Source organism: Siphateles boraxobius, unplaced genomic scaffold (assembly GCF_051911475.1).
Source record: "Siphateles boraxobius isolate OS27281-9 unplaced genomic scaffold, OSU_SipBor_1 61, whole genome shotgun sequence".
In the NCBI taxonomy this organism is placed as follows: Eukaryota; Metazoa; Chordata; class Actinopteri; order Cypriniformes; family Leuciscidae; genus Siphateles; species Siphateles boraxobius.
Genome location: NW_027509188.1, coordinates 10076644 through 10092943, shown reverse-complemented (window position 1 = coordinate 10092943; position 16300 = coordinate 10076644). Strand labels below are relative to the sequence as shown.

Below are 16300 nucleotides of genomic sequence, written 5' to 3'. Positions count from 1 at the left end.
TCTCTGTCATCCCAGAATCAGCCAAGTGCGCTCCTGTTATTTCCCCTACTTCATCTAAACTCAAACTTTTTGGGGCCATGGACCGCTTATAAGGTAGACATTTTTCCAAGGACCCCTCATAATTAGCCTATAACAGCAATTAAACCCACAGTTAGTGTGTGGGTGGGAGTAATGAACACATTTTAACTGTTTTATGGCATATCCCCATTTTTATGCACTTTTTAATAACATTGTTTTTTCGAGTTGGTGGCCCTAAAAATGTTTAATTAGATTGACATACCTTTATTGTTTTTGATAAAGCTCTTAAAAAATAAATACATAAATGCATCAAACAAAAATTGGATTGTTATTGAAAAAAGTTCTCGACCCCTTAAATGGTTTCTGCACACAAACATTAGTTGAGCCATTTACAGAATCTAGTTCTAACTGGTAGTTATCATTGATCAACATTAATTTAAATATGTATTTCACCAAGATTTCAACTCTGAACGCCGCTGATACATGTTTTATAATGTGTGTGAGAATTCTATGCACATTTCTGATTTTAGTGTGAACAGGACTTTTATTTTGGAGTGGAGGTATGACGTCATAAAGCTGCGCCGGTCTCCTGCATCTGTTGTGATTCTGCTGAAGAAAGGTTTGTGAGTTTAACATTTAAAGTGTTTAAATCTATGCAAACTGGTTAGGCAATTGAATCGTTTTTACAAGCTATATAAAATAAATAAATGAATATTGAATGTAATATTATATTACGTTATCTAACATTAATGAACGTTATTTTGTGAGTAAAGCAAATTCATACATGAGTAACAGAAAATGTGCGTCTTATTTCAATCCCTATATCGTGAATTGGTTTATCATAAACATGAATCGGGATACTGGCAAGTAGTGAAGAGAGAAACTGAACAATCAACAGGATGAATCGTGTCGAATCACCTCAAACACTGACGACTCCTGCTGGTCAAACAACAACACAAACATGTGTGATGACAACTTTTACTAAGTGAAATCTAATGTAATCTACAAATTAATGTTGCATAAAATTTAATAAAAATAAAAATGAGTGTTTTTGTCTAATAGGTTTTTCTCTAATAGATTTTTGTCTAATAGGTGATTTAAGTCCATTAACTCTCTCTGACTGACTCTCTTACCATTGAACTGAAATACTGAACTAGATCTGATTGAGACACACACAGAGATTTAGTTTTGAGTGTTTTTCTTTCTGTTAATTATTCTCATCTTAAATAGGACGAAGTGTTCATAAACAGAGGAAAAACTCCTGGTGAAGCGACTGAGATCCACGAGTCACACTATTATAAAGATGGCTTTTATTAAAGAGGAGAATGAAGAAATAAAGATGACATTTATTAAAGAGGAGAGTGAAGACTTCAAGATTGAAGAAACATCCAGTGTGAAACCAGAAGAAAGTGAAGAAAAAACAGGTCGGTTTCATTCTCAAAGCTGAACACAGTCATTTGATCCTTATTAAAAAGTCCAGGTCTACAGAAATTAATGATATTTTTGAAGAGTGTCCAAATTAAAGTGGTTTAATGTGACACGGTGCACGTCGCCTCATGTGGACAGACATGTTGAGATCACGTGACCAGACAAATACTAGCACCACTTCAACCTGAGAAGATCCGACTTCCATGGACATTCGTTACTAGGACGTCAGGCATTAAATTAGGCAAAATAATACAGAAGTAGCCTTAAAACCAATTATTTTGAGTAACATTCAACCCAATGTTTACTTCTTTTTATGGAAAGTTATATTTATTGGGAATATACATAAAAATGTGAAGAATGTAAATGCACTCGGAGTATTAGCACATTCACTTTTCTCATCGTGACAATTAACAAGAGGAAAAAAAAGAAAATATTATGTAAATGAAATGCACAATTATATACATCCACAATAATACATTTGTAATAAATATATTATTATGTAAATGTAATACATTTCTTTTATTAATGTACAAATACAATAATAAACGAAAAGTCGTAAATAAAAATAACACTCTTGAAGTAAAACAATAAAAATATGGGGATAAATAATAATACATAAATTGCTGCTTTTGTACATTTGACTGAATTGTTTACTTGTGTTTATTTCCTATTTTCTTTTATGAGTATTGTTGTTAATTTAAATATTAGTTCAATGTATATTACTTTATATAAATAATGTGCTGTATTGAGAAATTGTCCATTAGTGATCGTGAAATGGACTTCAGTGTAAGTTACATCATTACACTATTAGATGGAGGCAAAGGCTGTCTTTGAGCGAGACAATAGCAAATTGTTACAAGTTGTTTAGCTTTGTCATGGGAAATCCCCTTAACTTTTTAAAGGACAAAGATATCGCTTTCCTCAGCGGACATTCAAACTGATTTTTTATAATATTATGGACATCATCGACCTGAAGAATGAATGCATGCAGGCAATACACTTGTTTAGTCGATCTCTCTCACATAATACTCTACTCTACAAAATAAAATAAGCTTCAATGAAGCAACTTCCTTCGTTGCTAGTTCTAAAGTGACATTTTTAGAAATGGATGCTTTAATATTTGAATCAACTGATTTCCTCTATCAATCATATGAGAGGAACGCAGCTCTAACTAACGTTACAAGCCTATCAGAAGCAGAGCAGCGCGGGTCTTGGCAACGTGGCAACACAGTGGGATTGAGATCCATGTTAGCGTCGTCGGTGAAAGCATGGAGCGCAAGTTCATGATGGGCGTACCCAAGGGCGTAATTTCCTATGCGGAGAGGGGGGACATGTCCCTCTTTTCAAAATCCCGTTTGTGTCCTCCCCACTTTCAAATTCGTTTGTTATGATTTTAAACTGCACGCCGTCATTGCCACGGAGGAGCAGGACCGAGCCTGTGTAAAATAGCTCACTGACTGAATGATGAGCAGGTGAGTTGGTTGATTTAGTAAATTAGCTCAGCTCAAGTCAGGATAATCATATTTTCTGTCTACACCTGTTGATGTTAGCCTTACGTTGACTGAGGTGACGTTAACATACACTGCTGCTAGGTAACTTCAGACTGTTCTTAGGTACAGACAGGTAACTTCAGCTTAATATTTAATGTAGAACATTATGTGTAGCTTACTAAAGAAACATAATGTGTAGGCCTACCATGAAAACGAGTCCACTTTAAACCGCAGCATTTTCTGTCAGCAATGTATGACAAGTAGTGCTGTCAACATTAGCGCATGCGATTCATTTTTGTCCAGCTTTAACGTGTTCAAATATTTAACGCAATTAACGCAGCATCCGTTCTTTCTGTCATCCTTTAGCTAGAGTTATATGATCACGCTCTTATTCATGCAAATGCTTTTAAACCATTCATGCGTGACAAGACAACAGAGAACGTGCTGTCAGTGAGTGTCCTCCTGACACACATGACACACAGAAAGATGCGCGATGAATGATTGTCTTGAATTAACAACTTTAGTAACTTTATTAAGAATAAGTGTAAAAAATTTTAAGCCAGTAAATCAAAAAGAATCTTAGTAGTAATTTCCCTAAGCTTTTTCTTGTTTACTCAACTTGTAAATAACAGTTATGCTGACTGAAATTAAGTTGTCTTAATTAAGAGTTTGGATGTTTAAGCAAGTTTGTTAATATTTAGAAAAAAAGTGCTACATCTGTCATACAGCGCTATTTTGGCTGTGGTGAATCACGTGCGTGCCAAGCATGACGCGTCACCATGGAAACAGGGCGGGCGGGGGGGATCGCGATGCAGTCTCAACATAGTGATGTCTGTCAGCCATTGTGATAGATGATTGCATCGTCTATCGGCCCAATCCTGTTATTTACGAAAAAGATGGAATTAGAAATAAAGGCCTGCCTCTAATAAAAGCCTGCTTCAAATAAAAGCCGGTTACCTTCTGCAGTTCAGGTAAATAAAGGCCCCGGTTTTTATTTGAGGAATTACGGTACTCAAACTCTTGCAAACAAAACATGGCACTGTGGCAAGCAGGACAAGGCTAAGAGCTGTGGGAACAAGCTCACCTGCGTCTCGTGTCTCACAGAAGGAGGTCCGGATGAATAAAAAGAGGAGCGACGACAGTGCAAGACGAGTGAAGACCAGGCCTGGACTATTTACGTTATGTTTTATTTATGTGTGTCTGGCAGTCGTCCGTGAGGGGCTGCTGTTTTAATTTTATTTTGTGTTTGTTTATTTTATATGATTAAAGTTCCGTTTGATTGTTTGCCGGTTTCTGACTTCTCCTTCCCTGATCCTTTAACTGTGTTGCATTGGAGCTGAACCCCAGGAAGGAGGAGACGGGAAACAGCGAATGTACAAAACTTTGATTATAAATAAACACAAAACGAAAGTAAAAGCGGCAGCCCCCCGCAGATGACTGCCACGCAAACATAAAGAAACCATAACGTAAATAGTCCAAGCCTGGTCCTCTCTCATCCTTCACTATCGTCGCTCCTCTTTTTATCAATACAAAGCTCACATTCGGAACCGGTGCTAGGGATGGGCAAAGGGTCAGAAATGAAGGGGGCTCAAGGCAAAAAAAATCTACAAAAATGTAATCTATACATCCACAATCTTTTGAAATTAGTGGTTATATCTTTAAATCGTTATAATTAATGTGACAGTTTTGTGACAATTATTTCATCTTTTGAGTACCTGATGATATTATATATATATATAATTCATAATTTATTTGAATTATAATAATCATTTATACTGCATCAGTAGCAGAACCCCTAATTATTGAAAGCACAGTGTCTGAGAATGATTTTACCCTAGACACAGCAAGCATCTCATCCAATCTGTCCAGTCCATCTTCTTCTGCTACTGATGCATATAATAATTATAATTTATTTAATCTTTTTGAGAACCCAAAGATGATATATCTAAAAAATTCTCACAAAAGATTGAAGGCAAGGCGAGGCAAGATTTAAAGATATAACCCCTAATTTCAAAATAATCACAAGTAAAGAGCTCATACCTGCTCATCAAAATGGTCCAGGATCATTTTCATGTCATCTCCAAGGTCTTTACTCTTTGCCCGATACATTTTGATGGGGCATTGCTATATTTGTTAAGAGCTGTTATGAAAGCCGTTTTAAGGTCCACACAAGTGATCCTTTGGAACTCTGTACAAACCTGAGGAAGTGAAAGGAAACAAATCTGTGAACAATAAATAATCTATATACAATCAGGACAAAATAATGTATAGACAAATTGTAACTTGCTCCTCCAAAAAGAGGCCAGGCCATCTTTCTTTGATGACAGAGACCAAGGGTTACTCATTGACTATTTCTTTTCTCCCGAGAGGGAATGTAGTTTCCATTTTGGTGTTCAGTTTTGTCATGTCCATGTTCCTTTTCTTGACTTCAAGCTCAAGCTGTTCCCTCTCATGTTCCAATGGAGCATCATCTAAACCAGGCATTCTCAACCCTGTCTTCGAGGGCCACTGTCCTGCAGACTTTAGGTCCAACCTTGATCAAACTCACCTGACTAGCTTTCCAGTAATCCTGAAAGCCTTAATTAGTTGGCTCAGGTGTGTTTGATTTAGGGTTAGAGCTAAACTCTGCAGGACAGTGGCCCTCGAGGACCAGGGTTGAGAATGCCTGATCTAAACCAACAGGATTGTCTGGAAGGAAGTTTATTTCTGATCTTCTTGGTTTCTTCTGGGGTACTCTTGAACCATCATCTCTTTTATTGTCAAGCTCACTACATCCAGCATTGCGTAATTTTTGTCAGTAATTCCCCATTTTATATTTTAAGCTCATCTTCCAGCCTTTGCATCCTGTGTCACAACCTTAGACATAGATGTCTGGAAACTAACGCAAGTGCCACCTGCTCAATTTCAGAATCACTTGGGTAAGCTTTAAAGGAGTGCATTGTTTCTACCAACTTCTCCAGTATATTGATGTCTTGTGTAACATCCATGGTAGTGTTCTGTTTTTCATAGACTTCATTAGCTTTTCTCAGTCTGAACTCTGCATCATAAGTGAAATTGGGAATTAGGAAAATGCGTGGCCAATGCTCTTCCCTGACTGTGGAAGAAGATGGACTGGACAGATTGGATGAGATGCTTGCTGTGTCTAGGGTAAAATCAGTCTCAGCCCCTGTGCTTTCATTAATTGGGGGTTCTGCTACTGATGCAGTTTTGAACATTTCCCAGAAAATCTTCAGTGTGACCTTTTCAGGTGGAAGTTCTTCTTTGTTACTTAAATTGCAAAGCTGACCACCAAAATCAGGGTCCTCATACTGGATCACAAAGTTTTGATCAACCTTCAGTTTGTCACAAAGAATTTATTTTTCTTCATCTACTGATGATGGCACTTTGGGGAGTGTCAGCTTTTTTTATGCACTCTGAATTCACAAACACTCGCAGCAACATTGTGGTTTTCTGAAACAAAATATACCATTTAGTGATTAAAATTCTTTTGCTAAACTGTGTACTCATGTTTATGCTGCTTGCAATCCCAATTGGAAAAATGCTAACTTTAATGTAGCAAAAAAACATTTAGGAGACACCATGAGATTTCCCCCGATACGGTAGGCTGCAAGTGGGTAGAAGTCATTTAAATCCTTCAGCTCAGCAACAATCAGATTTTCGTATGGAAGTTCTTCAACCTTAAAGGCACGAACATGTTCAACGTACCAAGAAGAAAAACTCTCCAGCACAAAAGAAGTCAAGTAACAAAATGCAGTGGATCTTTGCAAATTCTGGCAAGACGCACAGTGTCCAACAGACACCATCATACCTTTGGAGTATGAGGTCCCATGCAATTCAGTGTTTGATGCAAGAGATACAGTGTTAAGGTGAGCATATATTTTCTCAACAGCTGTTTTCACTCTTCTTTCTAGAGAGGACACCTTCACAACTTTTACTTTGTCAACATGAATGGATTGTTTGAAAAAGCTGGGAGACTGCATGACATGTGCAACCATAAGTTAGTGCTGGGTGGACAATGTCTGCAATATGTTTTTGAAATTGTGCACGTTATGGACAACACGCTTGAAGAAACTGTGTTTTGCCTCAAAGCGCATTGTCCAGAACTCCACACAAGGACCAAAATGGCGAATGGTAGGCTTGGGTAGTGTTCCAGAAAATGGTGTTTTAGTTTAAATTTTTCATTTGGAAACACTTCTGTAAAAAGTAAGGGTGCTCCGACTGATCGGTCGCCGATCATAATCGGCCGATAATTGCTTTGGGATGTGTGATCGGCGGTCTCTATAAAGGCCGATCCAGAAAAGCCGATCAGATGACGCTAAAACTCTCGAGACAATTTTTTTACGCCCTGGTAAAAATGTCTTCACTGGGCTGGCAATTCTACATGGTGTGTAAAAAAAAGACAATTCATTAGCAATCTATCAATCTATTGCGCAATCGTATGTTTTTTTTTTATCTCATCAAAACTGAATATGTTCATTAGTGGTTACAGTCTATATCAAGCAGGGACACGTTTGTGTTTCATTTTGTGATTTCACCGGAATTAATAGAGTCCGCAACGGCGATAGATTGAAGCGCGTGTCCGAGTGAAGACTACGCGAGCCAAAGACAACACTGTATCCATGACACTGATAGCAGCGGCAACAAGCGCTCACCTTGAGTTAAAAAAACACACACATTTTAGCGCTAGATCTCTTATTTAATAGCGAACTAAATGAATGCTCTGCTAGTTAACTGGAGATGTTTTATTTATTTATATTAGGTACATGGTGGGACAGACTTCACTGGATCTAAACAAATCAATCTAACCATAGATGTGACCAGTAGTGGTGGCTTTCTTAATCTGTTTAAAATAATTTTGCAAGGGTTCTTGCAACAAAAAAATAATAATTACCAAGAAATGGAGATAAATTAATCTAATAACCTCTACGTCCCCCGTCCCCCCCTCTCTCTGTCTCTACCTCCCTCTCCCTCTCTCTTCATCTCTAAATGCCAACAAAATCTGACTGAGCATCCCAGAAAAAAGCAAAGTTATAGATAGATACAGATATGGAAGTTGTTAGTTAAGCTATGTGTATTTTTTGTTGCTGTGCACTTTACTACCTGTGGTCCTTTAAGTGTATTAGAAAAACTGATGGCTGACTGACTCAAAACATTATTTTGGCTTTAGCCTTTTTTGTTGCAGTTTTTTAGTTTAAAGTAGTCTAAAGATAACTTTAAAGATTCAGATGTTCTGTCTTTTATTGTTATTTTTTTTATTTATATATTCTACTGGAAAGTTGTATTTGTCAAGCCCTAAGCTGCTCCCAATAACCAAGCACAGGCTATATGCTGGACATGTTGCTTGCAAATAAATACACAGGTGTCAATTCATGATACATTGTCTTCTCTTAAATGTAATACTTAATGTACATTGTTGTTAAATATTGTTTAATAAGTAATGCTACATGATAAATAGAAGGCTTCAAATAGACCCTGTAATCGGTGATCGGTATCAGGTGATACAGCTTCCAGTAATCAGGGACCGGTCCCAAAAATCCTGATCGGAGCACCCCCAGTAAAAAGGTTGCGATGGTCAGATATTTTAGTCTCCAGGTAGCAAAGACTGTCCTCTGAAAACTTGGGTGAAACAACAAGCTCCACTATATCTTTAAGATCCATCAACAGTTGCCATCCCTTCTCAGTTTCTGCAGAAAGACTATTTAAAAAGGAATCATGCATGCTCTGCGTGTCTATGAATGAATGGCACATACGCGCTGTTTCATTTACCACACGCACACACACACACACACACACACACACACACACACACACACACACACACACACACACACTGAGGCACGCATGACGCTCGCAATGTTTTCAGCCTATATGAGGACATCAATGCACTTCATCTACACAAGCTCTGAGAGTCAGCAGCATTTTAGCTTGATTTGAGAAAAACTATCATCATATCATAAAAACACAGAGAGAATCAAAGGTCTACAAGGCAACACCTCAGAATTAAAGTATGGTTTAACCTTTGAAGAAAGTTTTGCTTAAACCATATTAAATAATTGGTTATAACAATTTAATTAAACCATTAAAATGGAATCAAGAAAGATAAAAAAAAAAAATCATAGTGAACAGAATTCAAGTCAATTACCTCTATATAATTGAAGATACAATTCAGTCCAGTGATAACAGGCAGCCATGTTGAAGAAATAACCATAAGACGCAGTACACTGCTTCAGCCATTTTTGCCGGCTACTTCCAGCTTTCTATTGTGATGCGTTGAAGGCCTATAAACCAAGGCAGACAATTTTATTTTATTTTTGATATTAAAATAGGAACAAAGAAGCAAATTACAAATATAATAGAAAAACATACAAAATGAATAAACTTTACGTTTTTCAGGGACAGTAGCATAGGTTTATTAAACATGTAGTAAGAAATACTACTTAAGTTGAATAATCAAATGTATAAATAAAACACTGTATAGTCTTCACTTTGAATGATAAGGATAAAAAAGTGATTTAGTCAAAACCAGTGTGTTTTTTATTAACATTAACTTAATTTTAAAACATTAAAATAATTTTTATTAACATGGAGCGTGGTCCAAGCCCCAAACAACCCGAAAGGAAGTGTGACAAATTGGTGCAATCCAAACGGCATTGTGAAGGCTGTTTTTTCTTTGGACATTGGAGTTAAGGGGATCTGCCAATATCCTTTTGTTAAGTCCAATGTCGAGTAAAAACGAGCCGTGCCTAGCCGATCTAGCAACTCGTCAATCCGAGGCATTGGATATGCGTCAAATTTTGACTCAGCATTCACCTTGCGGTAGTCGACACAGAAACGCACTTAGCCGTCGGTTTTAGGCACTAAAACTATCGGGGTCGCCCAGTCACTGTGTGACTCTTCTATTACCCCCAGGTCCAGCATAGCTTCCAATTCTGCCTGAACTACCTTTTTTTTGTGTTGTGCAAGCGATATGGCCGGGTGCACACTGTCACACCCGGCTCCGTCTCAATATGGTGCTGAATCAAATTGGTTGGGCCAGGTAGGGGCGAAAACACGTTTGCAAACTCTGCCTGTAATTTTACTAAATCAGTGAGCTGCGACAGCGAGGGGTGATCTCCCCCCGGGGTCAGGGCGAGAGATTGTCCTTTGTGGCTCACCTCTGGCCCGAGATCCTCCTCCCCACTCACTACCATCATGAGCATCACTGATTCCTCTTCACTTCATTTTTTGAGAAGGTTGAGGTGGTATAACTGGCGTGCCCCGCCCCTATCCGTCCGAACCACTTCATAATTGAGATCTCCTATCTGCCGAGTGACCTTAAAGGGCTCTTGCCACTTTGCAAATATTTTTGAGCTGGACGTTGGGAACAATACAAGCACTTTCTCTCCCGGTGAAAATTTACGCAGTCTGGCTCCCCTGTTGTATAGTTGGCTTTGTCTGTTCTGAGCCTGTAGCAAATTCTCCATAGAGAGCCGCCCCAGTGTATGGACTTTTGCTCACAGGTCCAGAACATACTGAATTTCATTTTTGTTCTCTGAAGGTCCGTCCTCCTAAGCTTCTCTTAGGACGTCTAAAATGCCACAGGGCTAACGACCGTAGAGAAGCTCGAAGGGGGAAAACCCCGTGGAGGCTTGCGGGACCTCGCGCACAGCAAACAAGAGGGGTTCCAAACATTTATCCCAATTTTTAGTGTCCTCGTGAACGAACTTACAAATCATTGTTTTCAACGTGCGATAAAACCGTTCGACTAGACCGTCTGTTTGTGGGTGATAGACACTAGTGCGAACCGATTTAATCCCCAATAATTTGTACAGTTCGCGCACGTACGTGACATGAACGCAGTGCCCTGATCAGTGGGAATTTCTTTCGGAATTCACGTTACCGTGAATGCCCGGCCAAAAGAATCGGGCCATTAGACGATTTAACGTGGCTGCCACTCCTACATGTCCGGTCATAGGATTACAATGAGCCTCCTGTAAAAGCATTTTGTCTGAGTGTCTTGGGTCACTCGATACACCCTGTCCTTTATTATAGCAAAATAAGGATAGGTGAGTGTTCGTTCAGGGTGGAGAGGCTGTCCGTCGATAGTGAAGACCTGATCGAACGCGTGTTTTAGCGTCTCATCGTGGGACTGTTCCAGGGGAAAATCATCATGGCTGGAGAGGTTTAGCCTCTCCAGAACGTTCGGTTCCCCTGGTACAGCTGCCACTGATCCCGGAACAGCCTCTCCCACCTGTGCGCTCGTCCCCCCTCCTGGTGCTGTTTCCCCCCAAGAGGCATCTGCTGTTAAATGCCCCAATAATTGCTTAAATGCAGGCCAATTTGTCCCCAAAATTAGCGGATGCCTGAGGTGCGGACTAACTGCCACCTCAACTCTATGCTTTTGGCCCCGAAATTGTATGGTTACGGCCCATAAAGGATAATTTCACCGTGCACACACCATCACCGTGCACACACCTCGCCTTAACCGTGCGGCTCTTATCCAATGCCAATTGGATCCAATTGTATCAGGCTTTGATGGATGAAGGTCTGGTTACAACCTGAATCCACTAGAGCCTGATAAGTACCCCCTTTATACTCACAGGTATTTGATGTAACCCGGCTTGATCGGGGGCGGCCTGCGGGGTGTCCGGAACCCGGACCAACTTTCCCACTTCCATCACCGGACACCGATCCACAAAGTGTCTCGGGTCCCCGCAACACCAGCAGGCCGGCCCAGGCCTCCCTGCCGGGATTGCCGTGAGGAAGAAGGGAAAGCGGGAGCTGAGGTGGTGTCCAGGGTTGTGGGCCCCACCCCCCTGGGCGGGGCTCGGGGTCCAGCCACGGGTTCCTGTCCGGGATCGGTCCTCCATCGGGGCGGGACTCGTGGCGGGAGACTGGAGCGGGACCCGGGCATAGGGACAGGTTTGGAGAGAGAGAAAGAGGGGGGTCAACAGAAAGGAGAGAGAGATAGCTGAAAGGGGTTCGCCGACCCCGGAGCACGCCACCATCTGGTCCTCCGCCAGTTGTATGGCCGGGTCCAGCGACATCGGCCGGTGGCACTGGACCCACTTTGCAGTCCTCTTCGGGAGGCGAGCGATGAACTGCTCCAGTATCACCTTCTCGATGACAGCCTCAACGTCGCTTTCCCCGGCCAATAGCCATTTACGGCAGGCGTCTCGGAGCTGCTGGGCCATCACAAAGGGCTGGCAGCCTTCTTCTATCTGCAGCGAGCGGAAGCGCTGACGGTGCTGCACTGGGCTCAGGCCGACTCTCTGAAGGGTGGCCTTCTTCAGGTCTTCATACACCAGGAGGTTCTGGACCGGCAGTTGTTGGGCGTTTTTCTACGCCTCCCCCGACAGCAGCGGAATCTGGTGCACCGGCCAGCTGGTCTGTGGCCATTCACATGCCTCGGCAGCCCGCTCAAAAAGGTCTAGGAAAGCCTCCGGGTCGTCCAGCGGGCCTTGTTCGGCTGCGGTCCGAACCTCTCGGGTCAGCAAGCTCCAGAACAGCTTGCGGTCCTCCTGCTGGGCTTGGATGAGGGCGTGGAATCGGCGATCCTGGTCGCTCCTCAAGTCCATTAACGCCTGATGGTTCACTTGTTGGAGTCCCGCGAGTGACTGGATGATGTCTGCAAATGGCCTACCTGGCGGGGTCGACCTGCTGGCGACGGCGTTCTCCTTCCTTCCCGGGTTTCGGCACCAGTGTAGCAATGTTCAGACTCAGGGTGAAGGAAGGTGACGGTTCGGCTTGTTGAGACTGACTTAAAACTAAGGGACCCGCCCACTGTGCTGTGTGATCGTACTCAATCCGCTGCTCTCAGCTGTCACTCAATTTGTTGCTCGCACTCTGCGGTCTCCGCTCTTGGCATTCTTTTTACACTTTCACTTTCTCGCTGCTTACAGCTGACGCATCAATCACCCGCAGATCTCCACTGGTCTCTCTCTCACTGGTTCCCGCTTCCCAGTGGCTTTTATGCTTCCCCACGGCAATCACTGCAAACGAGATCAGGTGTTCCTCATTTTGCACTTGACCTACTTACGTGCCGCTCACCTCCCAGCTCTCTCTCCTGTCACAGACATCGCTGAACCACGCCCACCTCGCCACGGTGATTAATGTCAATAACTTTAAAGCTGCATTCTGTAACTTTTTGGGGTAAAAAATTATCCAAAATGAAAAACAATTGCAAGTACATAACCATCTGCTTGCCTTAGCTTGATTCAAAACGGTAAGCTTGTAATAACATTTTTAATTCCAGTGGTACTGGTGGATTTCCATGGGAAATTCGAGCATGTATTTGCATCATTACGTCACATCTGTACACATAAAGAAGGAGTCTCGGCTAGTAGGCTACATCGTCTGTGAGGATGTTGGTGGTGGAGATTTATAGCCTTTTCTCACAGCACTTTATATAATTAAACTTAGCAATTTGATGGCAGATCCAGAAAGGTTCAAACGACAATCACCAGGGATAACTGGAGATTCACCCGTTGTAAAATGCAAAAGACTTTGGAGTGGCAACAGAAAAAAAACAGAACTCAACCGGGCCCATGCAAAAACAAGGTTAAATATTGGAAGGGCATTAAATGTAGTCACGCAATGCTGATGTTGTTAACATTAACAATTTCAGAACAGTATAATTTGCACGGTTTGACGTGATATGATAAGCGATTGTTAGATTTAATCAGCGTGATTTACAGCAATGCTTTTTTTCCCTTAGTTGGTCAGAACAAAAGTGGATGTTACTTGTTCAGATGACATTTACCAGGGGAAATTCTTAGGGTGGTCATACAAGTAGAATCTGTGATTGCGAATGCCAGTATCCACACCGGCGCGGCGACTGACAGCCGCACGTTCTCCTCAAAACATTGGATTCATCCGGGCTGTGCTGAGCTGAGGCACAACCCACGTAAAGTTGATAGTTCTGTGAATAACTGCAATTGCAGATTTCGAGCAGAGATGATCTGATGAGCAGAGGAAAAACTACGGACTGCAGCTTTAAGTAGTACTGCAAAGTTAAAGAAGTGTAACATTATTTTTGGTGGTGTAAACATTACTTATTCTGAAGCAATATTTTCATCAGTGTTCTACTTAAATCTGCATAGTTTTGATATTTACCCCTTTATAAAGGCAATTTTTTAACATTATTAAATGTATGCGTCATCTTTCATGTCAAATTTATGACAAAGGGACAGTTCAACCAAAAATGAAAATTCTGTCATTAATCACTCACCTTCATGCCACTCAAAACCCGTAAGATCTTTGTTCATCTTCGAAACACAAATTAAGATATTTTTGATGAAATCCAATGGCTCAGGAGGGGGCTCCATTGACAGCTATTTAATTAACACTTTGAAGGTCCAGAATGGCAGGAAATAAATCGTCCATGTGACTAGAGTGGTTCAATCTTAATTTTAATGAAGCGACAAGAATACTTTTTGTGTGCCAAAAAAACCTTTTATTCAACAAGTTCTTCTCTTCCATATCAGTCTCCGACGCGTGTTCACGAGAACACCACGATGCGTGTGTCATCAATACGTGTGTTGATGACATGTTCTAACATATGACCTGGAAATGCAGGGCTGTGTTTTCAAGCAGAGGAAGACGCACGCATGCGTCGTGGTGCTCTCGTGAATACGCTTTGGAGACTGATATGGACGAGAAGAAATAGTTGTATAAAGTTGTTATTTTGTGTTATTGGTGCACAAAAAGTATTCTCGTGAACACATAGAATCTATACATGATGGAAAAAGATTTTGGAATTTGTCCTAAAGAAACAAAGAGTAACAAATATTGAGAAAAGTTTCTGAGATTACAGGAAACACCTCTTTCAGTAGCATAGTGGGTATAGGATCTATGATACATGTTTTTGGTTTTGATCCCTTAAATGTGTTAATGTCTTGAACTCTGTGGTTTTGTGGCATTAAACTTTGGTTAACTTGTATTCGTCTCTTTTAGATCTGACGGCATTTAAATTGGAGAGTCAAGAACTTAATGAAATGGAAGAGAAAGATCAGTATGGGAAACATCATGATTTCATAACTGGAGAAAAATCTTTTAGTTGCTCACAGACTGAAAAGATTTCCTCACAAAAAATCCCTCAAAAGTCTGGAAAGAGTTTCACTGAAAAACGACACAAATTCCACATGAAAATTCATACTGGAGCAAAGCCATTCAAATGTTATCAGTGTGGAAAGAGTTTCACAAGAAAAAACGGCCGTAACAGACATGCAAAAATTCACACTGGAGAGAAGCCTTACTGCTGCCAACAGTGTGGAAAGAGCTTTACAGAAAAGGGACATCTTACAGTCCACATGAAAATGCACACTGAAGAGAAGCTTTACACCTGCCAACAGTGTGGAATGAGCTTTGATGAAAAAGGACACCTTAGAACCCACATGAGTACTCACACTGGAGGGAAGCCTTTTGCCTGCAAATTGTGTGGAAAGAGCTTCACTGATAAAGGAAACATTAAAGTCCACATGAGAATTCACACTGGAGAGAAGGCGTTCACCTGCCAACAGTGTGGAAAGAGTTTCACTCAAAAAGAACATCTTAAAGGCCACATGAGAATTCACACTGGAGAGAAGCCTTTTCCCTGCAAATTGTGTGGAAAGAACTTCACTGATAAAGGAAACCTTAAAAAACACACGAGAATTCACAATGGAGAGAAGGCGTTCACCTGCCAACAGTGTGGAAAAAGTTTCACTCAAAAAGGACATCTTAAAGGCCACATGAGAATTCACACTGGAGGGAAGACTTTCTACTGCCAAGAGTGTGGAAAGAGTTTCACTCAAAAAGGAAACCTTAAAGTCCACATGAGAATTCACAACGTAGAGAAGGTGTTCACCTGCAAACTGTGTGGGAAGAGCTTCGCAACAGAAACAAACCTTGGTTATCACATGAACATTCACACCGGAGAAAAGCCGTTTGCATGTGATCAGTGTGGAAAGAGCTTCAAACATAAAGGATCCCTTAATTGCCACTTGAGAATTCACTCATGAAGTGTTGAAAAACGTTCAATCTAAACGGACACCAAAAAGGACACCTGAACCCTCTGGGGTCGACTAACACGCCAGAGAATTCTGCTGGACTTTTTTCACATTATAGCAGCGAAATCGACTTAAAATACTCTAGCATTTATGGTCATACAGATAAAAGCAATGCTTCATGCAAAACTGTAAAGGGTATTTTTATGTGTTCACTAACAATAAAACAAAACATTGTACTTTGTCAAATAAAGAAAACAAACAGAGTGTGCTTTCTGCTGTCTCTGTGAACTTTTTTCTGGTGCGCGTCACAAAAACTAAACTAAACTCAGCCAATACTTGTCACACAGACATGAACAATATATAGAAATATTCATGTCTACTTTAGAAGTATCTAAA

General features: G+C 40.9%; 2 protein-coding genes across 2 annotated transcripts in view; both read left to right on the top strand.

The window, feature by feature from the left end:
• The window catches only part of LOC143718332 (uncharacterized), a 249635-nt gene that overhangs the window by 30621 nt on the left and 202714 nt on the right, over nucleotides 1-16300 (top strand). The gene's annotated exons all lie outside the window — the stretch shown is intronic.
• LOC143718450 (uncharacterized) overlaps nucleotides 590-16300 on the top strand; it is a 32558-nt gene continuing 16847 nt past the window's right edge. Inside the window, exons 1-3 of the mRNA XM_077209508.1 lie at nucleotides 590-637; nucleotides 1249-1442; nucleotides 14871-15915. Coding sequence (XP_077065623.1) covers nucleotides 1322-1442; nucleotides 14871-15915 — 1166 coding nt within the window. The 5' untranslated portion in view covers nucleotides 590-637; nucleotides 1249-1321. The remainder of the gene's footprint in view (nucleotides 638-1248; nucleotides 1443-14870; nucleotides 15916-16300) is intronic.